Genomic DNA, 25,957 nt, shown 5'->3' with positions numbered 1-25,957 from the left:
GTTTTGCCTTTTAACATTGCTACAGTTACTACTGTAGTTACTTGATCTTCCTAAATGTTGTAAATGCTGATTTAGTGTGTACACAATGTAGACATGTATCATGTATAAAACAAATCTACAAAAAGTCCTTTCAAAAATTGTTTGGTCAAAAGGTTACTAACAATGTAATGAATTATGGGCTTGGGGCATTTGGTTTTTACTTCTAATTTTTTTAGTTAAGGTAGGACGTATTCCTCTAAGCATGTGTTATCTCATGAGCGGATAGGTCTGAGTATTGTTTTGAAAACAATTTCAAGGTAAAAATGTCCTCTTGCATTTTTACTAGCATTAAATAGCCGCAAACAGCAGTTGCAAACCTTTTAATGTGAATGATACAATTGTTCAAAGAATACAATCTTCCCAACTGTTTCTAAACACCTACTAAGCAAACAAAACCTCCCCATACCCAAACTCAGAACCTTTATCGTCTCGCAGCTCACAAGGCCCTCTTAACAGCATCGCTTCTGTGCTGTGCCTCACCCCATTCACATCCTGTGCTCTTGAAGACTGGATTGGTGGAGGAAGTCCTGACCAACGGATTTCAGTTCTGACATCAATGGAGTCTTTAAACAACTATTTATCCTTACTACTGACAGATTTATTGAGGATAATGTTGCTATTGTTGTTTGGAAATTAATAACAGTGGACATATTAACGTCTATGCACTTAATCCTCTTTAGTTCTGAATCACAGTTAACAGTAACTCACAAGGGAACATGTAAGTTTCTTTCTAATTGTGTATTTTAATAAAAACGTACAACTACTGTTCGTTGTGAAGTGACATAAAACATGGCTTGATTTTAGAGGTATCTACTTCTGCACACCACACACACACACACACACACACACATACACACACACCTCATTTAATAAAGCACATAAGCTAAAATGCTTTTAGGTTTTGAAAGGAGAACAAGGTATTTTTTTTTAAATTTTTGTAGACCTGCAAGGAATATTCTAAATTGAAAGTGAAACCTTAGGAAGATGAATCTTTCTCTAGACCACTTGGTGTCATGCTTAGCAATTTCTAGATTTCATCCACTCCCTTTCTGTCTAATATTTTTCCCAAAGACATATATATCACCCTGCTTTAGAAGCCATTTAAATCTCTAAACACGTGGAAAAATAACAAGCCAAACATCTTCCTATCAATGCAGTCTACACTTTAACATACAAATGCCTTGGTACAAATGAACAGTGTAAGAAACAGAAGCAGCAGGGAGGGCACCATCTTCTCTCTGTTCACATGTCATTTGTAGACTGTCTAGCATAGGTAGAAATGCTCCCCTAGTAGGTAAAAGGAGGAAGAGTTCAAACGGAAAAAAAAAATCCGTTACAGCGGAATTTGAAAATCGCATCCATTCTTACTACTTTTTATGACAATAATGCAGAGTGATGTTCTGCAGGGGACAAGAAGGCAGGGTCTCATCTTGTTCAGGCACCAGGCAGCTTACATAAACATGGAGCAAAGCTGTTGAGGATTATGTGAGCATGCTGGATCTGATGAGCTCAAAAATAAGATAGCTCGGTCCTATCATATTTAGGATTATGCTGGTAATCGCCTTAGAGAAAGTGTGCAGTATCAGCAGAACAGCCCCTTCTGCCTTTGAAGGGGATAGCAACTCCAACTGTTTTGGGCAACCGGCCTTTGTGACATTTAGCATGGAGCGAAACTGTGAGACACAGCTTCTGAGTCATGTCTTATGTGAACATTTGACCCCTGAAATTGTTTCTGGTATTGTGTGCACATAGGAAAACTTCCCACGGGGTTCTCTCTCCCGTGTTAAAGGCCACTTGTCTGACAGTGGACTAAATCCAAATATGCTGACCTCTAGCCTCGAAACTATTCTTGTCACTAGAGATGACAAGAGTCAGGGTTCACTTCAATTCTCTGATTTCCCTCCATTTCGAGTCAGTGTTAAGAAGTTTGTGTCTGGTCATTAAGTTTGCTACAGCATAGATATCGTGATGACATGTGATTATTTTGTCAATATAGCATTATTCATGTTGGAAATGATCAAAGTTCTTGCAGATGATTGAAAATTTAAAATCTTAAAATAGGAGGTTTTGTGTAAAGATCATTGCTATTAAGTTCTTTTCCTCTTTTTCTCCCTCTCTCATCCTATTCCCCTCCTCCCTCATTTAATTAATGATCAAAAGCACAAATCCCATGGCTTCATTTTTATGTTAAACAAACATTCTCTATAACATTATTATTATTTAAGTATTCTGCTCTCCTTTGTTTTTTGTGTTTGTTTTCCCGTTAGTGTTTCTTTTTTTAGAGTCTTGTTGTATAGACCAGGTAGGACTTGAACTCATGGCCCTTCTACCTCCACCTCCTGAGTGCTGATTTTAGAGGTATATAGCATGATAGCAAAGGTGTATAGCATGTGCCTGGCTCTCAAGTATTCCTCAAAACCACATACGGTAGGGACTACATCCTAAAACACAGCAAATAATAAAATATAAGTTTGAATCACATGAAATTCCCAATATCAATTGATTATTTTGCACAGAAAGTAGAAATTTTATGTGAGTCTACTTGATGTATGCAAATTAATACAAAGGAATGCATGTTGACAATTCTGGAAACATACTACTACTAATTGCTGTGCATTTAAGCCATTAAGAGGGCCCCCTCCGCTAGTTTATCCCATCTGGGCATTTTTTTCTTATGATTGGTTTCTCCTCCTTCAGTCTCGGACCACCAGCTTGTTTCCCCTTTCCCTATACATTGATTTCTTAAACTTCCTCTCCGTTTCCAACATCTGACTCAAAGCCAGCTCAGCACTCAGGCTTCTCAGTGTCGCCATGTTGAAGTCCCCATTTTTCCTCTTCCAGGCTAACTGTTCAGTCATCTGATTGCTCATTGCTCGGGTTTTTAGGCAAATGTGACTGTGCAATCAGAATATAACTTTTGAAGATTAAAACTTGGTTTTGCATGTTTCTGTGGTCTGGTCTCACACAAACCTCAACTTGCTAAATTATGTATGTGTGTGTTTGTGTGTGGGGGGTGTATACTGTGCACATTTTTGTGTAAGCTTGTGTCAACTACTTATTTCATTTATTTATTTTTCACTATTTATACTGTGTAGTTTTGAGTTTCCCAAATGTGTAGCTGGAAGCACGTTGGCTTCTTTCACTTAACATTATGCTTTGGCATCTTCCGCGATGATGTTGCTCATGGCCTGGTAGCTCTTTCACAGTGCCAAATGATGCTCCACTCATCCACTTCACTATTGAAGTGTGTCTTGATTGTTTCCCTTTTGGGAGAAATATGAATAAACCTTCATGTACATGATCTGTGTGGGTATCAGTAACTTAGCTGCTAAACACCAAGGACCACAGTTGCTACTAAGGCTCACTTTGACCTTATAAATTTTGCCACACTGCGGCTTTACCATCTGACCTTCACAGCATCAAAGGAGCATTCATTTGCTTGGCCTCCTTTCCAGTATTTGTGTAGCTCTCAGTTTTTAGAGTAAAGCTTTCCTAATAGGTGGCTTGCAGTTCAGTAACGCATGAGACACATGGCATCCTTTAATGTACTTTCTTGCCTTGTGTTTTAGGAAGCAGATCTTCAGATCTTTCACCCATTAGTTATTAATTTGAGGAGTTATTTGTATATTGCAAGCATATGTTTATTACTTGACATGCGTTTTATAGTATTTTCTCCAACCCTGCAACTTTTATATCTTTATGCTCTCTGTGCACTTTAGTTTTAACACAGAAAAGAAGAGATTTTTTTCTGTTTTCTAAAGAAATGTTTTACATCTTTCTTAATTCATCAACAGAGAATAAACTATGCCTGGCCATTTTGGTCATCAATGGAGCCAATTTGCAATTCTTTGCATTCCCCCCTCCCACTTCCATGAAGGTGCTTCTACTTCAAGGGTTCCACTAAGTGCAGAGAAGTTCCTTAATAGGGGGAGTAAAGAGACAAGAGTTTTCCCTGCCCCAGAAAGCACAAAGGGGGAATAGGAATTTCAGGCAACAAGCACTGCTCACACTTGTTTTCTGTGGTTTGGCCTGGGGCTCACTGATGCACCTGGCTAACAGGTCTCAGGACTCTCTCAGTCTCTCTCCCTCGCCAGCACTGAGAGTGGGAGTGTGTGCCATGGCTCCAGCACTATGACGTAGGTGGTTCTAGGGAGTAGACTCCGTCCCTGGTGCAGACCAAGCCGTCACTCTCCTGACTAGGCCATCTCTCCAGCTCCTAGAAGACATTTTTAAAGTTCATGACCAAATGCAGCTTTGGAAGTAAAGGGTTTATTTACTCAAGGGAAGTCAGGGCAGGAACTCAAGGTAGGAAAGGAACCTGAAGCCAAGAACTAAAGCAAAGTCTAGAGGACAGCTGTTTACAGCTGTTTACTGACTGGCTCTTCATGTTGGCTCAGCCTCCTTTCTTATAGTCTAGGGCCACCAGCTCAAGGGTGGCAACCCCAAAAGCAGACTGCCCCCTACATCAATAATTAATCAAGAAAATACTCCACAGATTTGCCTATAAGTGTTCATGTAGAGGCATTTTCTCCATTGTGATTTCTCTTTCCAGATAACTCTCTAGCTTGTGGCAAGTTGACAAAAAAAAAAAAAAAAAAAAAAAAAAAAAATGACCAGCACGGTAGATGAAAAATAACAAGAAGAAAAACACATTACTTGATTTTCCTATTTCCATCAAAAGAAATAAACTTTGTACAATTCCGTTTTTAAAATAGAAAAATAGTTTTGAAAAAGAAAAACTCAGCTAGGCATAATGGTACATGCCTATGTGCCCAGACTCAGAGGCGGACCAGGAGAATTACAAGTTTGAGAATACATTTAGCTATATAGTGGATCTTAAGCCAGCCTGGACCACCTAATAATGAGAGAGAGAGAGAGAGAGAGAGAGAGAGAGAGAGAGAGAGAGAGAGAGAGAGGAAGAGAGGGAGGAAGAGAGGGAGGGAGGGAAATAATCCAGTAAAACAATAGTTTTGGTGAAGATGTATGAATTCATATAGTGCTCTTTGCACAAGCATGAAGACCTTTGCTCTAGCCCTGGAATCCATGTAGAAAGCTAAGCAAAATGGTGTGTGCTTGTAATCCAGTGCTGAGGGGCAGGGGGAAGGGGCAGGGAATCACTGAGGCTCACTAGAAAACTATTATGGACAAAAATTAAAGCTCCAAGCAAAGGAAAGGCCCTGTCTCGAAGCAAAAGCAAGCAGTTCTTAACAGCAATACTTGAGACTGACCTCTGACAGCGACAAACATGTACACACTTACACACACACACACACACACATACCAATACTTACACATAAAAAATTTTAAAAATTAAAAGCCCAGGAGAGATTAAAACTTGTATTTTTAAAAAAACACAAGAGTAGACTTAAAATAATAATGATTTGTACTTAATACAGAAAATAACCTTTATACTACAGCCCGAGGAAGGAATGACAGAATAGGGAGAAGCCGCCACCCAAGCAGGGTTGGGACACAAAGGAAAGGTGGGGCAGATCTGTTGGCAAAGCAATTCTGTTGTGCCCTGTGTTAAATGCAGCAATGCACGAGGTTGCTGGGGTGTGCTACTTTCTCTTATTTTCTGTGCCTCGGTTAGTAACCAGAGCAGTGAGGGTTTGTTGTAGTTGCTGTTTTGTTTTGTTTCGGGGGTGAGGAGGCAGAGGTCTAACTTTCCAATTGTCCTTCTGCCTTTATGAACAAAAGGAGGTGTATACAAAGTGGTAGCAGAGGGTGATTTTTCCAGAATCTTGTGAACACTTTTACTTTAGCAACAGGGATAGCAGGGATCCAGCCACTCTCTGAGTAGCTACAATTGTGTTCACATAGCATCACAGGACAGCTGCTTTTTGAATTTTAATACTAGCCTGGGAGCTGGTTAAAAAGCAGATTGTCCAGCAGCTGAGCTTGGGTATGTATTCATATTTACACTTGTTCCCAGGTTATGGCAAAGCTCCCGGTCCATGGACCTCACTGAGTGATGACAGGTGACATCAGGTGCTCTCTACGTGAATGACATCACATCATCAAGTCCTACACTCATACTTCATTAATATTAAGGCATTGGCCGTACAAGATTTGTAAAATAGGAATTAATTCGTAATTGGGCTCTTATATCTACTAGAACACATAACCTTGTTTAAAAGTATTGACAAGAACAATGAGCTTATATTCAGTGCAGTCCTCCCCTTTACCAATATATCCAGTCTTCTAGTGGATGCTTAAAATAGCAGCTACCACCAAATGCTGTATGCACTCTATTTTTCTACAAATGCACATCCCGTGTTAATCATTTTACTCATCACTGTGACCAAATACATGACATAAATTTCTCAAGAAGGGAAAGATTTATTGGGGTTCATATTTTGACAGAACATCAGAGCAGGGAAGGCCTGGTTGTGGCAGATGACTTCACCTCAGCAAGTGGGAGAGGCAGTTGCTTGCTCTATGGTGCTGCCAGGAAACAGAGCTAGGACTGGAAGCAGGGCCAGGCTGTCACCCATAAAGCCGAGCCCTGCTACTCCCTTCCTCCAGAGAGGCCCCACCTGTGTGTACCACCAGAGGAGGACCAAGTGCTGCAACACACAAGCCCATTAGGATATTTCACATAACAGATCTACGACAGAGCTTAATTCATAACGTGGGTGCCATAAGGTATTTACTACACCTAAGTGTAAAAATGGAATGCTTATAATATATAGATACTTTAACAATTGATCTGAAAATCAAGACAGCTACTAAGGGAGTAACAGTTTGGTAGCATATACAATATGTGTATGCTAGGCAAAGAGATGGGTTTTTTGTTTTTTTGGGGTTTTTTTTTGCAAGATGGCATGTGACAATGCCAAGTTTTCTCGTTTTTTGTTTTTTGTTTTCCTACTCGGGCAGCATGGAATTGAAACCCATGAATTGTTTAATTCTAGAATTTTGCACTTAATATTTTTTATAAAATGGTTGTTGTCTTAAAATTTTACTGATGTGAAGAGATACCATGGACACAGCAACACTTATAAAAGAAAACATTTACTTGGAGCTGGCTTACAGTTTCAGAAGTTCAGTGCATTACTGTCATGGAGGGAAGGATGAGAGTCTGAAGGCAGACAAGATGCTAGGAAGGAGTTCAGAGTTCTACATCTGGATCCCAGGCAGCAGGCAGAAAGCTAGTTTTTGAGACCTCAAAGCCCACCCCCTAGTGACACACTTCCTCCAACAAAGCCACACCTACTCCAGCAAGGCCACACCTCCTCACAGTGTCATTCCCAATAGCCCAAGTATTCAAATACATATTATTGTCCTTGGGAAACTGAAGCAATAAAAAGTGCCCTAAGAGAGAATTTCTGTAATTGCTTTTATTTTTTGTGCTAGTTGCTATTGTTATTTGTTGGTTTCATTTTCTATTCCATTCTTTCTGTTCAGAGTCAGAATAGCAAGCAGCACTATAGGGTAATCACAGGCTGCTGCATAAAAGGTAAACCAATCTCAGAGTGATCCCCTTACAACCGTCCCTTTGACAAAAAAAATCATTTTTCCATTGTCAAGCATTCATATTTTTTCTTAATCTAGTTTCCAGTAACATGAAGAATAAGAAATGCTAATAATATAAAGCAGAATGTATCTATCCCTTAAAAGTCATTTAAGAGCCATTTACCAACCAAATGGAAGAAAAGTCCACCTCTCAGAGAATTATAGAGAAGAGTTCCAGGAGGCAGTTGCAAAGATGGTCTAGCAGAACTAGGAGTACTCTGGATCTCATGAGTACAGTGGGTCCTTAGCCTAGAGTCTGGTGCTAAGATGCACACTTCCCTGGAAAGGTACCCATGAATGCAGCCTGAACCAAAGTCAGGACTCTTAGAATCACCATCTAGCATGACATAGGGTACCCATCCCAGTTTGTGCATTCTGGTCTTAAACATGCTTCCATCATTATAGTCCTTTGGGTGACTGTCATGTGACCTCAGAAGATTTCATACTAAAGAGGTGGATACTTAAAGGTCTGTCAGGGAGAGAGGGGATGGGTACAGAGATTTTTAACTTGGATTTGTCACAGATGGTAGATGAGATACAATTTGGGCAGATGACATAAGACATGGACTACTGAGACCATCTGCAAAAGGATTTTTAACCAAAATAGTCATCTTTATTGGAAATTTTTACATGTGTAAATTGTGTTTCACGCCGACATTAAGAGAGTTAATTGCTCTGTCCACTTTTAGCCTAACTGCAAAGTTATGGGAAACAGAAACTAACAGGCAAGCCCAGCACCCGGGGGTACAGCCTGTGCTGTGCTGGGAACCCCTAACTCAGCCTGGTACATGCATCAGAAAACAAAAGATATTGCAAAAGCATGACAGTTCCTGGCTGTCCCCTACCCAACTGACCTTCCCACGGTTTTGAGCCTTTAGGGTGAATTGCATAGTAGAGAGACTGCCTATGTAATAGATCTAGCCATTTAATTCTTAAAAGACTTATTATATCAAAACTGCCAGGGAACCTCGTCCAAATATTACTTGGACAATTCTGAAAATTCTGTTTCTTCTTTTCACACCAAATATGACAAATCAGTAATTCTTAAAGCCTTTTTCAGAAAAATAAGCATGTCACATCTCTCGTTTACACTGAAAAATAAAAGGAAGTTGGGGACCACAGTTTTGAGCCCCTGTAGACAGCATAGAAAACAAAAAGCAAGGGTTGGGTGGATGACACCATTGATAAGGTGATTATTGTCCAAGCATGCATTCCTGAGTTCAGGTCCTAAGCACCCACAGAAAAGCCAAGCTCAGAAGTGGCACACATTCTCAGCTAAGGGCAAAAGAAATAGGCAGATGTGAGGGTTCACTGGCCAGTCAGTTTAGCCAGTAGGTGAGCTGCAGGTTCATTGAGAATCCCTACCTCAAAAAAAAATGTGGAGTGCAAGAGAGGAAGACACTGTGTTGTGTTAACTTCAGTCTTTCACATGCAAATGCATTAGCGTGGGCACCCACACCATCATGCAAAGCATGCATCAACCTTAAATGCATACCACACACACACACACACACACACACACACACACACACACACAGAAGCAGAACCTTATCCTTACTTCAGCGTAGAGTGTCCAGAATATAAAAATGGCCAGGTTGAGTTGGGAGACTTGGATTAGTGGGATAGAAAGCTTAAAGATTATGTACAGTAAAAGGCACCACCACTACCACCCCACCCCCAGCATAAATACCTGGCAGGCTCAACATCATTGTCTTCCTGAGGGATGCTTTTTAAGAGTCAAAGTATTTTTCTGAGCCATTTTCTGGTTAACTCATTAGCCTGAATTGGTTTTCTGACCTTAACACCTGCTGTAACCAGCAGGGGCTTGAATGGGGCAGAACTAAAGAGGCGTATATTTCAATAAGCAGGAAAAACTGAGACAAAGATTTTGTGAAAAGTTGGGCAGGAGACTCTGGGCAAGGAAAGGTCAAGAGGGACTTAATAAAACGAGCAAAATAAAAACTGTGTAAAATTTCTCTATCTCTCAGGCCATTCTAGATCCACTAAATTTGTTTCTCAATTACTGTTAAACTGAAAAATCGATGATAGTTAGATATATAGATGGTAGATAGACGATAGATAGATAGATAGATAGATAGATAGATAGATAGATAGATGATAGATAGATGATAGATAGATAGATAGATAGATAGATAGATAGATAGATGATTGATAGATAGATAGATGATAGATAGATAGATAGATAGATGATAGATAGATAGATGGTAGATAGATAGATAGATAGATAGATAGATAGATAGATAGATAGATAATGATAATAGAAGATAGATAATGGAAGATGATAGATAGATAGATAGATAGATAGATAGATAGATAGATGATAGATAGATAGATAGATAGATAGATAGATAGATAGATAGATGATAGATAGATGATAGATGGATAGATGATAGATTGACAGACAGACAGACAGACAGACAGACAGACAGACAGACAGATAGACAGATAGATGATAGATAGATAGATAGATAGATAGATAGATAGATAGACAGATGATAGATAGATAGATAGATAGATAGATAGATAGATAGATAGATAGATAGATAATAAACAGATAGGTAATAATATCTCTGTGAGTCATACAAAAGTGCCAAAGACCACCCCCTCCTCAGTTTCCTTCTCTTATCTTCCTGGTCATAGCTGATGAGGGCCAAGCAGCCACATCCCCCATGATGCCCAGCTTGAATCAATGATAGAGAACACGGAACAAGGTTTGCACAGTGCAGTTCCAGGGGAGGCCATGTAGTTGCCCCTAGCAAGACATTTAGAAACAGCAAACACTGAGCAATGTAGTCTAGTATCCTGTCGATGGTGTCTGAAAGCCTGTCTTGAAGATATGCTGTATGAAACACACAGTATAAACTGTAAAGCTGCAGCTCAGAGATGGGACTTTAATGAGGGAAAAGGAAAGTCGCAACTACTTTAAATGATTTGGACTTATCTTCACTTCCAACAAACCTCAGATGATTTTTCTTACCAAAAGAAAAGCAGCCATAAGATTTCTAAACTGAGAACCCTTTCTCCCACATAACACATATATACAATATAGGTGACTTCTTTCTCTTTAAAAATGTTATCAAAATGTTTCTAGCTCTCCAGGATTAGATGTAGAGCCAAGGTTATGAATATGTATAAATGCAGATGCTCTATTGAATGTTTTTTATCTCATTTGTATTTCTGAAGATGTATACGATAACCTTTGTGTCTTTCAAAAACATCTTCCTACACCTCAGGGAGCAAATTACCTCTATTTTCATTTCCTTGAGAGTTAGATCATTTTATAATTAAGAATGTATTGAAGCAGATTCTCCCACGTGTAAGCTACTCCCTGGGGAGTAATTTATGCAAAGAGAGCCTCTGACTTAATATCATATAAGGCAAAAACTATGCAATGGCTACCTGGGATTACTTTAGTCACTTATAGTAACTATAAATAACCCACTGTTTGAAATGTTATTGTCAAACTGAGATCCATAGTACAAATTAAGTCATAGTCTCATTCACTGAATTATTTTAAAAATATCTTTAATAAAGATACAATAATATGTCAAACTGTGCTTATTTTCCAAAATCATTAAGGAAAAAAATCATTTAATGGGTATAGTGATGATGTGATGGTGGTGGTGATGACAACGACGACGACAATGATGATGATGATGATGATGATGATGATGATGATACAATCACGACATTCTCCAGGAAATACCCATTTTATCCTCACAATTCTATGAAGTTTGCTGATGAATACTGTATTTATATGTGACCAAAAAGTTCAAAGATTTTCTCTTAGCTATGGCCTAATTAATAGATTAAGGAGAGCAACCTAGGCAGTCAAATACGAGTAAGGCCAAACCTCCTATTTCACCATCCCAAAATCGTGAAACCACTGCAGTCATATTGGCATGCCCAGTTCCCTTCCTTCGTTTCTTTATCTTGCAAAGAGAGAGAAAGAGAGAGAGAGAGAGAGAGAGAGAGAGAGAGAGAGAATTCAAATTTCTGTAGCTTACTTTAAAATAACTTCATGTGTTACCCTAAGGCTAAGAACTATATTTGTTATGTAAATAATAACAAAAGATGGTAATGTTTTACCCTTATTTGTTTGCGTAACTGAAGGTCGGAAATGAGAGCAGCGTACACAAGTGTCGGCTTTATGTGCAAAGCGTTTTGAAGGATATTTTACATAATTATTTTAAATTAGGAAAGGAAATAGCAGATCTTTCCAGCGTGGATCGTTTTAACAACTCTTCCCCGTACTATCAGACACAGGAATCCCTGCATTCTAAATAACCTACGTGAGGACAAAAGTGTCCCTCCAAGGCTTTATACATCCAGGTGCCTGTGAGACACCACCTACAAGTGCATGTGTCCCAGTTCCACACCACATCACACGCCACAAACGCTCCTGTTTCTGTTCCAACTCCAAACCTAGCTCTCACACATGCTAGACAAGCACTCTACCACCCAGCCACATCCTCGGCTTCAAGATCATCTCAGTCCTGTCGTTGTCTCCCTTCCAATTCTTCATTAACTTCTATTTTCCTTATCTTTCAGGTTTTAATCTCATTTCTGCCTCTGAACCATTTTCATACTGGCCTGGTCACGTTCCCTTGTCCCACAGCTAATACCTCCTATTGTTTCATTGCCTACGTCCCGTGTCAGGACTAACCTTCCATTGGTCTTCTGGTTTTCTCTGGTTAGCCTGACAAGCTCTAGGGTTTTCTCTTCACATCTCATGTAGACGTGGGTTGGAGGGGGCGTGGATTTAGGATTTTGCTCACACTGTGCAGGCAAGCTAACATGCAACTACATCCAACCTTGTTTTCCTCTTATTCACTCTGCATTTTATCCATTCCTCCTGGCAGACAGGATTAGGTGAAAACCCTCCTGCCTGACTCCTGAAGCCCCAAAGTCTGGTGTTGCACTTCTGTGTAACCACATGACGCAAATTTCCCTTAAAGCCCATTGCTCCGTGTGATAGCCAGCCACAGTCATACCAGACCTCTGACCTGTTTTCACTTGATGTCCCTTGCCTTTCTCTGCAGTCTAACCAAATTCCACACGATCTGTAACATGATCTGCCTTCCCAATTAGAATTGCGCTGATGCGGGGAGGTTGGAATGTGGAGGGTCCGGTGCTAATTACCTTACCTTAGGCCCCTGGATAGCCATTCTTTTCCCACCCTGTGTCGGAACTAACATCCTACAACTAATAGATAAAACTCCTTCAGAATCCACTGTTAGCAGACAATTAGGTCCTTCAGCCCAAAAGCTAAGAATGTCAGCAGACAGCATCTGAGACCTATAGAAAAGCTTCCCCATCTTGCTGTGACCACCACTCTGATGCACCCATCAATGTATTTCAAACTTGCCCTGATTTATTACTTCCTTTGTTCTGTAAAACTATAAAACTTTAGGAAACTCTTTCCCCACTTCAACATAGAATTTGAGATAACCTAAATCTATGACCTGGGCCATGGTCACTTAGATGTGCCCCAAAATAAGCTATCTTTTATACTCTTTTCTTAAAAGTGAACCTCTTCATCCCCGGTAAAATTAAATACATGTTAACTTCCTATATAACTTTTTTCTGATTTCTTCATTTATTCACTTGCTATTAATGAGACTATCAAAATCATTACCATATCTTCTCCTGAGTCATTATGTCTCCTTATCCTTGCAGACATTTAAAGCGTATTCAGTTAATGTTTGGTTGGTTCATGAATGGTATTTTCAATGTCCAGTCTGTCGGCCAACACTCCAGTTTTGCTTTGTTTAGTTATTTAAAACATTGAGATAAAGCCGGGCGGTGGTGGCGCACGCCTTTAATACCAGCACTCGGGAGGCAGAGGCAGGCGGATCTCTGTGAGTTCGAGACCAACCTGGTCTACAAGAGCTAGTTCCAGGACAGGCTCCAAAGCCACAGAGAAACCCTGTCTCGAAAAACCAAAAAAAAAAAAAAAAAAAAAAAAAAAAAAAAAAAAAAAAAAAAAAAAAAAAAATTGAGATAACGTCATGCGAAAACTCCTAGTGACTTCCTATTTCAAATGTAAAATCAATATAAAGGTATGAGTTCACAGGATTTTTCTGTCATATTATTTTAAGGAAGACAAGTTTTAAAAGGAAAAGAAACAGTAAAAGAAAGAGAAAACATCTGGTCTCTAAACATGCGTGTGTAGGGGTGTGTGTGTGAGTGTGTGTGTGTATGTTTGTGAGTGTGTGTGTTTGTGAGTGTGTGTGTTTGTGTGTGTGTGTGTGTGTGTTTAATTCAGTTTGAAAAAGCAGAGTGATAAATGGATGTCTTTTCCTAAGAGTAAACTTCAACATGTGGGTTGAACAACCCTTTTATACGGATCCTATAAAACCATCATAAAACCCAGATATTTACATTACAATTCATAACAGTGATAAAATTATAATTATGAAGTAACAACAAAAATAATTTTATGGTTGGGGGTCACCACATCATGAGGAACTTATTAAAGGGTTGCAGACTCAGGAAAGCTGAGACCCACTGTCTTAGAAGAAGGCTAGGAAGGCCATTCAAATGGTTAATGATACCCCAGGCCATTACTCTCACCCAGCATCCTGCAACTGTCAGCACCTCACACAAACATCTCGGCTAGAACAGGTAAGAGCGAACACGGAAATAACAAAAATAAAAGAAGGCGATTATGGACATTCAGAATGTCTTCTCTTGCTCTTTCAGCACAAATTGAAGTGATACCATGCAAAATTTGTGGCGACAAATCCTCCGGGATCCACTACGGCGTCATCACGTGTGAAGGCTGCAAGGTAGGGATTTCCATGTTGTGGTGGGGTGCCAAGGTTTTTGAGAAGACACACTGAGGGATGTGTGTGCCAGCTGCTGACACTGGCTGAAGAGATGCCTCATAAGCTAAGAACACCCGTTGCTCTTCCAGAGGACCCAAGTTCACTTCCCAGAACCCACAGAGTAGTCACAACCATCTGTAACTCCAGTCTGAGGGTATCCGAAGCTCTCTTCTGACCTTGTTGGGCACTACACATACATGGTACTCAGACATACATGAGGACAAAATACTCATACACTTCTAGTATGAAAATAGTGATAAAAATTTTGAAACGCTGGAAGCACTGAATGTTAGAAGTGGATTCTAGATCAGTCGAAGTTCATCCTCACCCAAATCTTAATTTTTTTTCAATGGGTTACTGAAGTATAAACAAAATCTTATTTGACATGCCACTGATACAGGTATGAAAAAGAAACTTGCCAAGAGCACAAGATTTTTTTACATTCTGTCCAGCGTTCCCTTAGAGAGAATCCATCAACCTAATGACAAATTCATTCCTATGAGTAAGGGGTTTGGAACACACAGGATTAAGGGAATAGCCATTAGCACAGTCCTTACCTGAGATAATCAAAATTTGAAAATGAGGAGCAGGGTTTTTTAAGTAATCTGAAAGAGGGGAAAAGTGAGAATAGCGAGGGGCACTGAAAACAGTTCCACAATGAGCTTTAAAGGGATGGGCATAACCAGAACAAAACTCAAGAGCCATATGCAGGGGGGTGTGCTAGATGCTGGCAATGTCATTGGCAATATGCAGGCAAGGTGAATCATTTATTTGAGTTCAGCAAACTGACAAAGCTGTGGCACAGTCATAGACTCTAGAATTCAAGCACAATCTTAGGATGACTTTTCAGTATAAACAGGACAACACAGATTATAATGGCCAAGATAGCACTGCTCTTCGGAAATTGATGGTGCCTTCACAAGCCTCACAAATCAAGCACTTAGGATTCAAAAAGTAGAGAATGAAATTTAAAAAGGTGAAAATAATATGAGAAAAGAAAACTCAGCATAGTGGAATAGCAGAGCTAAGAAATGGTCCTTTATTCTATTCCTCTATAAAGGCAGAATGAAGAATTGTCTCACCCATGACCATGCCATGTTTTATTCCATCAATAAGAAACAATAAAGCAAATAAGAAACTGACTGTTGCTTTGACCCTTCGTAAGTAAGCTATTTCTCTGGGTAGAAGGACAAACAGTTTTTGTCGTCAGCGTTAGTAAGTTTGTCATGAGAACTCTCTCCGATGAAGGCATTTCTACAGGTTTGTTCTGCAGGTTCAAGAGCCCTTAAGTTGTTTGTATATGAATGCTGCCTGCTCATTATTTCATTACATAATGTATTTGGAAAATGTTGGGAATTCAAACTACGGAGACACATTCATTTTAAAAAGCAGTTTTAAACCATAAGCTCTTAAATATTGGATAAGCACAACCCAACAAGTCAACGGCAGGAACAAGAGATTAGGCTGCTGTCATCTTTTCAATCCTCCGTCAAAGAAATTATGCAGTCACTAGTAAGCATATTCTGAGGTTTTTTGTCAAACTGGCTATACATCACATGACTTTTATTTATTTCATCGAAAACCCCACTTGTACAAACATGCTACAAGTTTCCCCAGTAGAGATCCCATTCAAAATCAGCTGTCAGTGTCAGCAGATTCAGCTCTAACTCTTGGAGTGTTTGTAATAATGCCTGGGAGTCAACATGCGCGACCGTTTGAAACATCAATTCAGCTCCGATTCATTCAGTAAAACGTGGAACAGAATCTATTTTTCATGCCAAAAATTTCATTTGCAATAATGAGCAACAGATAAGCAAGAAATGACTCATAATTAATGTCAAATTGACTGTAAATTAGGGCTTATGGCTGTGACTTCAGAACGTCTTCTCTGCCAACTCTTTTACTAAGTGGCGCTCCAGTATCCAAGGATAAAATCCACGCCATTCTTCCTTAAGATGTACATTCCAAGGCATCGCTAGACAGCACCAGGACACTCTGATGATGCTTCCTCACAGCTTTTTTGGTATATAAAACAGGCATGACAGCCCTTGGGGACTTAGGTGTGTTCTGTTTCCAGAATCCAACCACACTGAATTCATGGAGCCCTGCTGTGCAATCACTGGTGTAGTGAACAAGCACCACACATGAAAATGCAGAGGTGAACGTAGTCCTCCTTGCATGGATCTGTGCTCAAGCCACAAACCCAATTTGGAATCTCTCTTCAAGGGGTCCTTGGTCATACAGTCATTCTATGGTTACTTTTGGTCAGCAATGCCCTTCATCATGCCATACCAAACATAAGTATGACATACTAAGCCATGCTGAAACCCAAGGCAAAACCAAAATCAGTTGTGTCAATCCCGTCTTTCTTTAAACTGTTAAGAATTTGCACCCTGATATTGATATTTAACACTTTATGAAAACATTCCCTTTTCCTAATTGCCTTGATTTTTAGGGAACTGTAAATTTCGTATCCACGTTGGTCTTCTGGCCTGCTTTATGTATCCAGCCCTGCTCCATTCTCCTGGGGAAACACAGGCGTTTGAAGGAACTTAGGGCCCTCTTGGGCCTCTTGAAGGTTTCTCACTTCCAAAGGGTAAAACTGAGAGCGATCTGTCCCGTGTTTCCTCTGTTGGGACCATCATTTTGCTGGTGGCACTTTTCACATGCACTGTCTCGCTGTAGGCATTTTGAGAGCCGTGATTGGGGAAACATTATCTGGGGGAATTAACAGGGATTCTAACTTTCATGTCTCTGGGGGAGGGGGGAATGCTTATTTTCATTGTTATATTTTCTTTGTAAGTAAACTAAGGGAGGTTGGTACCGAAAGAATTAAAAAAAAAAAATAGCAATAAACCCAGTTAAAGATTGTAAAGAGCAGAGTCCTGTCAGTTGTAGTTCTTCTACACCAGAAGAATTTGAACCTACCTGAAGTAAGAACTCCCACATCCTATAACCTAAAGGCAGACATTCATTTATTACCTGTTGTATATTGAAGATGATGTATTTAGAGTTTCTTGGACTCAAAATGTGATTTATGGTAAGATACACCATGTGTTTCAAAAACAACTTTCTGCCCATGTGATAGTGCATAATCCCAGCACTGGAGAAAAAGAGGCAAGGCAGAGAGATCTCTGTGAGTTCAAAACCACCCTGATACACAAAGCCAGTTCTAGGGCAGCCAGGGATACCAAAGTTGCATGGTGAAACTCTGCCTCAAGAAAAAAAAAAAAAAAAAAGATACTTTCTGGCTAATTTGATTTTTTTTGCAGAGTTGGAAAAATACATTTTAGAATGTAGGACAAAAATGGAGCTAACCCTGAGCCTACATTCCTTGATGCTGTGCCTCCTACCAAGACCCACAGCCTTAGTTCAAACCCAGGCCCTTGTCTCCGTCAGACTTTGTCCTCCTAGGTTTAGCAGCGACATGCCTCTTCGATGCTCTTTCTCTGTTGTTCCTTTGGGGGCAAAACCTTGTTCTCTTCAAAGAAACTCTTTCAGTAAACATTGAATGGCTGAATGAGTGAACGAATGAATGAATGAATGAACTGAAGAAAGATACTGCCACGTGGTCATAAATATGCACATATATTCTGCTCAGAACCATCTATAGGTGCTCCAAGAAGCAGTCGAAAACTTTTGAAGGATTAAGCCCAGCTGTACTTGGTGCAGAAAGTCTGTCAGTGTATATGCTAATGTTGCCCTTTCTGAGTCTCCTGCCCTCACTTTCTCTTTTCCTCTCTAGGGATTCTTCAGGAGAAGCCAGCAGAACAATGCCTCTTACTCCTGCCCAAGGCAGAGAAACTGTTTAATTGACAGAACCAACAGGAACCGTTGCCAACACTGCCGACTGCAGAAGTGTCTTGCCCTAGGAATGTCGAGAGATGGTAAGCCTCTGCCTTCCTGTTTCTTAGAGGTTTCAGATGGATGTTTGGCTAGAGGCTATTCAAGCCACGGAAAGAGGTTTTAACTCGGGGAATTGGGAATAGGAAGAAAAGAGAACCAGAGTGCTGGTTGTGAATGAAGAAGTAAAGTGGGGACATAATCAAATACAGAATTGCCTGAGAAAGAAGAAGAGAAAGGACGGCGGTGGGGATTTGCAGAGCAGCCTACGCTATCTAGGTGAAGTGAAGTCTAGGTGAGGATAGATAGTAAATGGCTACCTGGAAACATTTCCTGGGAAAGAAAGCTGTCCTGGGATGTGAGACTTTCAGGACTAAAGTCAGAAGGCTGTAGGTGAAGGAAGAGAAACCATTCGTCTGCCAGAACAATCTGACGTACACAAGTGTATGAAGATACTAGGAGCAGAACATGTCTCCATGGGAAGGGAGGCAGCTCACTGGCTGTTCACAGATGCCCCGTGAGAGACCTGGGTATTCTGAGCCATGATGAGGAGTGCAAATGCATTCAGGGTCCTGCGTTTCCACTCGGATGATAGAGTGTGTGTTCCTCCTCCACACACAACCATTTGCTTAGATTCATGATACAAGGCGAAAAATTCAAGCATGGTTAATAAAAATTTTGCTGCTTTTTTTCCATTTTTGGTCATTTATGCACATCCTTATACTATGAACATTGGCCCCAGCTTTCTTGCAACCCTACAGTGTGTTATAAACGGCCTTGTATCCTGAACCAATCCCACTAGCACCAGGGCTGATGGGGTCTTACCTGTCCCAGGAAGTGATGGCAGCATATGGTACTGAATAACCCTAAAGTTCTGCAGCTATGGGGTTTCATTTTGTCCAATTAGAACTTGAGAATGAATGATGCAGCATCAACCTCCACTGTTTAACTATCCTTCCCATATGCTGACGCAGAAAACCCTGACTCGGTGCTTTAGCGGCAGTACAGGAGCCAGGGTAAGATATGCCCACATCTCCCTCAATGATACAGTAGTATCATCACTCTGGTAAATGCATTTGCTGTTTGCCACTTACGGCTGGCTCTCGCCTCATCTCATCTGGTCACTGGAACATCATGGATGCTGGTAAAGATGCCTTATCATTCACATTATTGGCTTCATAGCCCTTGAGCAGGGACCTTGAATCTTGCCCTTCCTGGTGTATATTCTCTTTGTTTGTTTGGCATTTTGGTTGGTTGCTTGCTTATTGAAATAAAGTCCCCAGTCTATTGTCCTGGCTGGCTTTGGACTCGTTTTGTAGACAAGGATGGTCTTCCTGCCTTGTGCTAAGATTATAAGTACATGCCCATGCCTGGATTCTGCTTTTCTGTTAACTGGCTCTACAAATCAATCTTCAGCATAAGTATTTGTAGAGAAATGCTTACTATCAATATGAAGATATTAAACCACACACTCGCAAAAGTAAACAGCCTAAAATTTACAATGCAAAAATTTAGAAGGTGAAAGATTAATTTAATTTATAATTTTTAAGTGTATAAAGGTTGTTCTCATACATGAAAACCCCTATGAAAACTGGTGATGCCCTGTGCACTGACAAGCTTCGCAGGAAAATGTTCTCTATCCAGAACTGGGTCAGGCGACACATATCACTAAATGATTTAACTTTCAACTAAAAGCCAGCCTTCGGGACTTTAGTCACAATTCTTCATTGAAAGTGCTCAATAGTCACTGACATGAAGAAGCTGCATTCTACATCTAGAATTTGTCTAAGGACTGACATGAGGTAGAATTTAAAACGAGTCAAATGAGTCAGACTTCTCATACAAAGTTTGGATCCCTAAAGGTGTTGGCTCATCTCCGGTGCTAAAAGAGTTAAATCCGGTGCTAAAAGAGTTAAACCAGGACCAGTTTAACTTGTGCAAAGCACGTAGAAATCTAGAGACATGGAGACTTAGAGACAGTAAGACACTACCATTTCCCATTGACCCCAGAGTCACAGGTGATGGTTCCATAGCTGGAGTCTCAAAAACACCTGCTCAATCCTCCTGCAGCAGGAACTAGAAATCTTTGATGGAGCAATGACTTTTAATTTCTAGTCACCCTGAAACCTTCTGTTGTATTTAGACTCCCACACCGTAAACAAAAGTGACGTGATTTCTGACCCTCCTACACAGAAGTATCCTTTGTATGTACTGGGTATTGATGTTGTCATCCTGAGTATTTGTGGATCAATTGCAAGGTGTACAGACTCATGCTGGTTCTCTTAAACCACGGTAGTTTAGCAAGAAACTGTCTCTATACTGAAATGAATGTCATTAGCAGAAGAAATCACGTTTGTAAGAGACAAACAGCTAAAATATGTGCTGTGCTCACCCATGAGGAGTGATAAAAAGCATGCAAATACTTGAAAATATAACAGTGGATGGTCTTTGTTAAAGTGGAGCTTTGAATACATCAAGGAGTCTGCAGATAATAGCCAGGAAATGTTTCTATGTCAGAGAAGTTCAGTTGGTGTATTTTCATGGCGTACTGTACATTTCCCCCCCGGAGTAGACCGCCAGCTTTATTGCAGGAGAGGAGATAAAACTGAAACACTTTTCTGAAATAAATGAAAAACTTGTGCTGGAGTCGTTCTGTAGTCATTGTCTGTGAAAGTCTTTGATTTAAGACAAAGCCTGTGAATTCCAAGCTGTGGTCTCTTTAAGTTGCCTCTTTCTAGATATTCCAATTGCTCTGTCACCTGACAAGCCAGCCTTGTGCAACAGATGTACATTTCTCTGTTGAGTCTTCAGACGATGACAGCAGAGCCCTTGGCAGCATACTTTTCCACCATCATTAGCTCTAATTACAAGGACTATGGTCAACAGCGCATGGAGGCGTGCTTTGGCGGCAGGGCAGTCCGTGACCCTGCTGATGGTAGATGGCCTTGCTTGGGTGATAGAAGAGGCCTGAATCAGCTTTGCATACCCTGTTGTTCAGCAATCTAGTTCAGGCATGCCCTTGCGTGGTGAGGTGCCCATTCAAACAGGCCCTTTTCAAGTCTCTGCTTATAACACATTTATCAATAACCCACTGACCTAGGCAGTTCATGTGGCTGGGAGTCCAGGGTTGGGCATCACGCCGGCACAGAATAAAGGGGAATTGGGAATCAGCATGGAGAATGTGAAAGGGTGCAAGGAAAGGGAATCAGGGTCATTAATACAATCACTCTACCTCAAAGTTCATAGACTTAACGGTTAAATGGTAAATATTTTAAAGGCAGTTCTGATGCCATTGAAGAAAACTGGCTCACTCTTGATTTTTAATTCCTAATATTTAAACCTGTAAATGCACACTATTCTATAAAATTACTACAAAATTTTAATCTTATGCAATAGAGTTCGTTCTTGTATAGAGAAGACTAGAGCTCTCATTAGAGCCATCTGAGCTGATGCAAATGCAAATGCAAGGCACAAAAGTGAGCAACGGAGAAGGTGAATACCACTTTCTTGGGATGCAGTTCTCCTGTGTCAATGTTTAATATTATTTAATTTTACTTATAAAATGGCATCTTCCTCTAGAGAACAATATGTAAATTATTTGTAATGACATAACATAAAAGCACTAGGAAAAGTTTCACTAACCATTCGGTAGACTTCTGCTGTCTGTGATCTAGCTGAAATGCCACTACACTCAAAAAGGAAAAAAAAAATCTGAGAAGAAGCAGAGTCTAAGGACAGCAGTGTCTACACAGCAAGTTAAATGCAACACAAGGGTCCAAACCAATTCTAGACCAGGCAAAAGCGACAACCGAGAGGGCAAAAGGCATTTGCTAGTAGTTAATTAGATTGTTTCTCTTCATTAAGAAAAACTACAGGATAACTACCACCTCATCTTCCTATTTAGGCAGCATTGAAAAGCCAGGTTTCAGGAATTTTCTTTTAGAAAGATTCAGGAGTAAGAAGAAAGAGGAAAAGACTGGGGGAGTTCAAGTCCAACCAGTCACAACCTCAATCTGGCAGGCAAAGAGAGAACACGCCACTCTACCTGGGAATATCTACACACTCTGTCACCCTGCACACCCTATTATCCAGGACTTAATCACACAGTCACACTGCACAGCAATTAGGGCTGGGAAGTGTGGTCTCCATTTTGAACAAGCCATACTCAGATAAGATTTGATAGCACCATTCCCAATGCAAGAGGAAGAGGAATTTGGATAGATGCTGTAGGGAGTGAATGGAAGCATCCTGGCAATGCAGGCCTCCCCATGGACCCTCTGAGCAGAGAGCCTGCAAGAACTTCTTGTGTGTCGAGGTTTTTAGAAAGAACTCCAGCACTAATGAGTGAATCTTGATCTGTTTCTACACTTGTCTCCCTCCTTTTTACACCCTCTGAGGTCCTGACATCAACAAAACATGAGGAAATTGGCACCACCACCAAAGATAAAAATCAGAAACTCAGATGAGCAGAATGTGAAATGACTTGAACCAGGCAGTTTAGCATGCTAAAAGAATGGTTGACGGCTTGTGAGGAAGAAGTCACTACCCATATCAGTTAGGGAGGTTGTGTTCCACAATCAGAAAGCTGTGCATGGGGGTGAAAGCCTTTTAATATTACTCCCAGACTCTTGGGGAGCCTCTCCCTCAGTTTCCATTAAAATGCCTGAGGATGTGGTTGCAAGAAAGGGGCAGAATAAACCTTCGAGCTGGGATGATGAGGAAAGTCCCTTTCACTGGACCACTTGCCCTGAGTTCATACAAATGCCACCGTCCAAAGCTTCTTATCATTGGCTCCAAAATCCAAAATGGCAGCAACTGATGAGGTTTTAATACTACCTGTATCCTTGTTCTTACCAGTAAAACATGTCCCAAACTGAAACAACGGGTTTCTTTCCAAGGGCCTGGCAATCCTAACAATAGGGAAGGAAGTCAATATTAACTACAGAGGTCATTTTAATAGCAGGAAACCTTTGCTAGTCTCATAAGATTCATTATTTTGGTTTTGTATATGCTATCCACAAATGGAGAGGGGGGTGAATACATCTTCAATGTCATGGCAGTGACAAACAATACACATTTTTACATTTCTTCCTAGCTTACTGTTACTATTTGGATATTGAATGTCCCCCTAAGGGACCCATTAAAGAGTATGGAACACAGGTTGGCATTGCTGAGAGGCTGTAGAACCTTTAGAGGGTAGGGCCTAGAGAGAGGCCTTAGGTCATTAGGGAACGTCTCTCTGAAGGAAACACTGGGACCTCAGCCCCTTCCTTTTCCTCTCTTTTGCTTGCTTGGGTTGAATTGCTCTACCACACATTCTCTAGCATAGCATCCTGCTGTGCCACTGGCACAAAAGCCATTAACACTGTGAGCCACAAAGAAACCTTCTCTACTTTTAAGCTGATCATCTCAGTTATCAGTTACAGTGGCAGAAAGCTGGGCAACACACTGGACAACAACGCGATGCAAAGCAACACACCCTCCAAATACAATGTTTCCCTAAATGCAAAATGTAAGAGTGAAATCCCGATTTGCAGCCATAAGGATTTGCCTATATGATACTTAAGAGACAACCACCCAGGTCCCTTAGAGTGAAACGGCTAAGATAATGATACCCACACTGCTGTCTTTTGTTCGTCTCTCTATCCTAGCTGTAAAGTTCGGGAGAATGTCCAAGAAGCAGCGTGACAGCCTGTATGCTGAGGTGCAGAAGCACCAGCAAAGGCTGCAAGAGCAGCGGCAGCAGCAGAGTGGGGAGGCAGAGGCCCTTGCCAGGGTGTACAGCAGCAGCATCGGTAACGGTCTCAGCAACCTGAACACCGAAACCAGCGGCGCCTACGCCAACGGGCACGTCATTGACTTGCCGAAATCCGAAGGATATTACAACATAGATTCTGGTCAGCCATCTCCCGATCAATCAGGACTGGACATGACTGGAATCAAACAGATAAAGCAAGAACCTATCTATGACCTCACATCCGTACCCAACTTGTTCACCTATAGCTCTTTCAACAATGGGCAGTTAGCCCCTGGGATAACGATGACTGAGATCGGTAAGTCTGAGTCTTCTCTGAGTTTTATCTCTGGAAGGTTCTCCCTTGAAGCTGCCTTAGTCCTGCTTACAAAAGGCATCTTCACAGCCCTAAATTAACTGATGCATACCTGGTTTCTGCTGAGAAAATGAAATTGGTTTATACTTTAACAACTGTCCCAATCTCCTTGCCCTGTAAGAGTTGAGTGAAGGAAGAAGGAAGAAATAAGAAAGATACAATCTGTAAGGAAAGAACGGATGCTCTCGGGTGAATTTGGATTCTTATAGAAGGAAAAAAAATGTTGTTGGTGGGAGCAAGGACATTTCCTAGCTTTCCAAAGTAATGTTATTCGAGAGAAATGGACAGAGTACTCAGTAATGTAATAAATGGTTCTCAAAGACTGCTGTAGGCGCACCCTAAGCACAAATAACCCCGGCAGGCAGTCCCCTCCCGAAGAGAGCTAAGGGTTTTTTCCAAGTCTAATTCAGGAATTTGACATGGGTATTCTAGCGAGAGTGCTCACACACAAGAATTCAGATTCCATGTTTTTAAAAACTTGGTACCCCTTCAAATCTCAGCACTGAGGAGGTAGTCAAGGCAGACTCCTGAGCTTGTTGGCCAGCCAGGCTAGATTATTTGAGCTCTAGGCCAGAAAGAGAGCCTGTCTCAAAATAACAATGTGGACAACTCCTGAGAAGCAAGGGCCAAGGTTGTCCCACATGCCCGTACATACAAATGTGGACATACACACATGTGCATGCACACACATGAATTCTACAAGGGATTCTGAATCATAGCAATAATGACTACGGTCTTGAAGGCTATGCAATACAGAGTAACAAGGTACTCCTGAACAGCTTTCACCTATGATGACTTTTGACCTCTTAGGGCATGATCTCAGAAGTGTCCCCATCTCAGGCAAGCCCCCTTCCGGTCTACAGTAATTTTGTTTCACCCTGTTAAAAGCTCCACAGTCTAAGGAACGATGGATGTGTTGATCTCATTAAGGAACTGGCAGAAGAGCAGTAGCAAACTCTCTTAATCCAATTCTCTCCCAGGCAGCAGAGCTACATGCCCACCTCCCCATGAAAAAGTTAGAGCAAAAGCGGAAATGACTGCCTCCAGGCTAAGAAGCATGCAACCTGAGTTCAAATCCTGGCTCTGTGGATTGTAATGTAGAGTAATTTAGTGAGCTCCGTGATCCCAGTTCTCTAATCATTGCACAGGACAAAGCATGGTTTTAGGTCACAGAAATATCATAAGAAGGACGCCGCTAGACAAGGGGCCACTCAGTCTCCGCTGTAGTTACCTATGTAAGCCCTACGCTTAGCTGCCATCAAATAAGTGTCCGGAGCCCACAACTATTTTCATTTGGATTTGTTGTGAACAGACAATGAAATCTATGACTGTGTTCTAGGCTGCATATGACGTGTGTTTGAGAAAGAAACAATGCCACACAATGATAAACCTGAGATATTATTTGTCTTTTTCAGTAGTTCACCATGTGGCAGAAAATTAAGTTGTTGATATCCCAACCAAGAGGCACCAATAGCTGGACTCTGATTGGTCCACTATATTGCTATCTTTACCCATGTCCTTATTGTATCAGAGATACGTTGTAAACATTTCTATTTCATCAAAGTCTAAAAAGCAAAAACAAAAAAAATGCTATTT

The 25,957-nt window shown here is 40.8% G+C and overlaps 1 protein-coding gene across 1 annotated transcript in view; it reads left to right on the top strand.

Annotated features, from left to right (window-relative positions):
• Rorb (RAR related orphan receptor B) overlaps nt 1-25,957 on the top strand; it is a 178,475-nt gene that overhangs the window by 114,669 nt on the left and 37,849 nt on the right. Inside the window, exons 2-4 of the mRNA XM_038333899.1 lie at nt 14,284-14,369; nt 18,154-18,295; nt 23,903-24,304. Coding sequence (XP_038189827.1) covers nt 14,284-14,369; nt 18,154-18,295; nt 23,903-24,304 — 630 coding nt within the window. The remainder of the gene's footprint in view (nt 1-14,283; nt 14,370-18,153; nt 18,296-23,902; nt 24,305-25,957) is intronic.

Source organism: Arvicola amphibius, chromosome 1 (assembly GCF_903992535.2).
Source record: "Arvicola amphibius chromosome 1, mArvAmp1.2, whole genome shotgun sequence".
In the NCBI taxonomy this organism is placed as follows: domain Eukaryota; kingdom Metazoa; phylum Chordata; class Mammalia; order Rodentia; family Cricetidae; genus Arvicola; species Arvicola amphibius.
The sequence above is the reverse complement of the archived record's forward strand: the minus strand, read 5'-3'. Positions and strand labels throughout refer to the sequence as shown.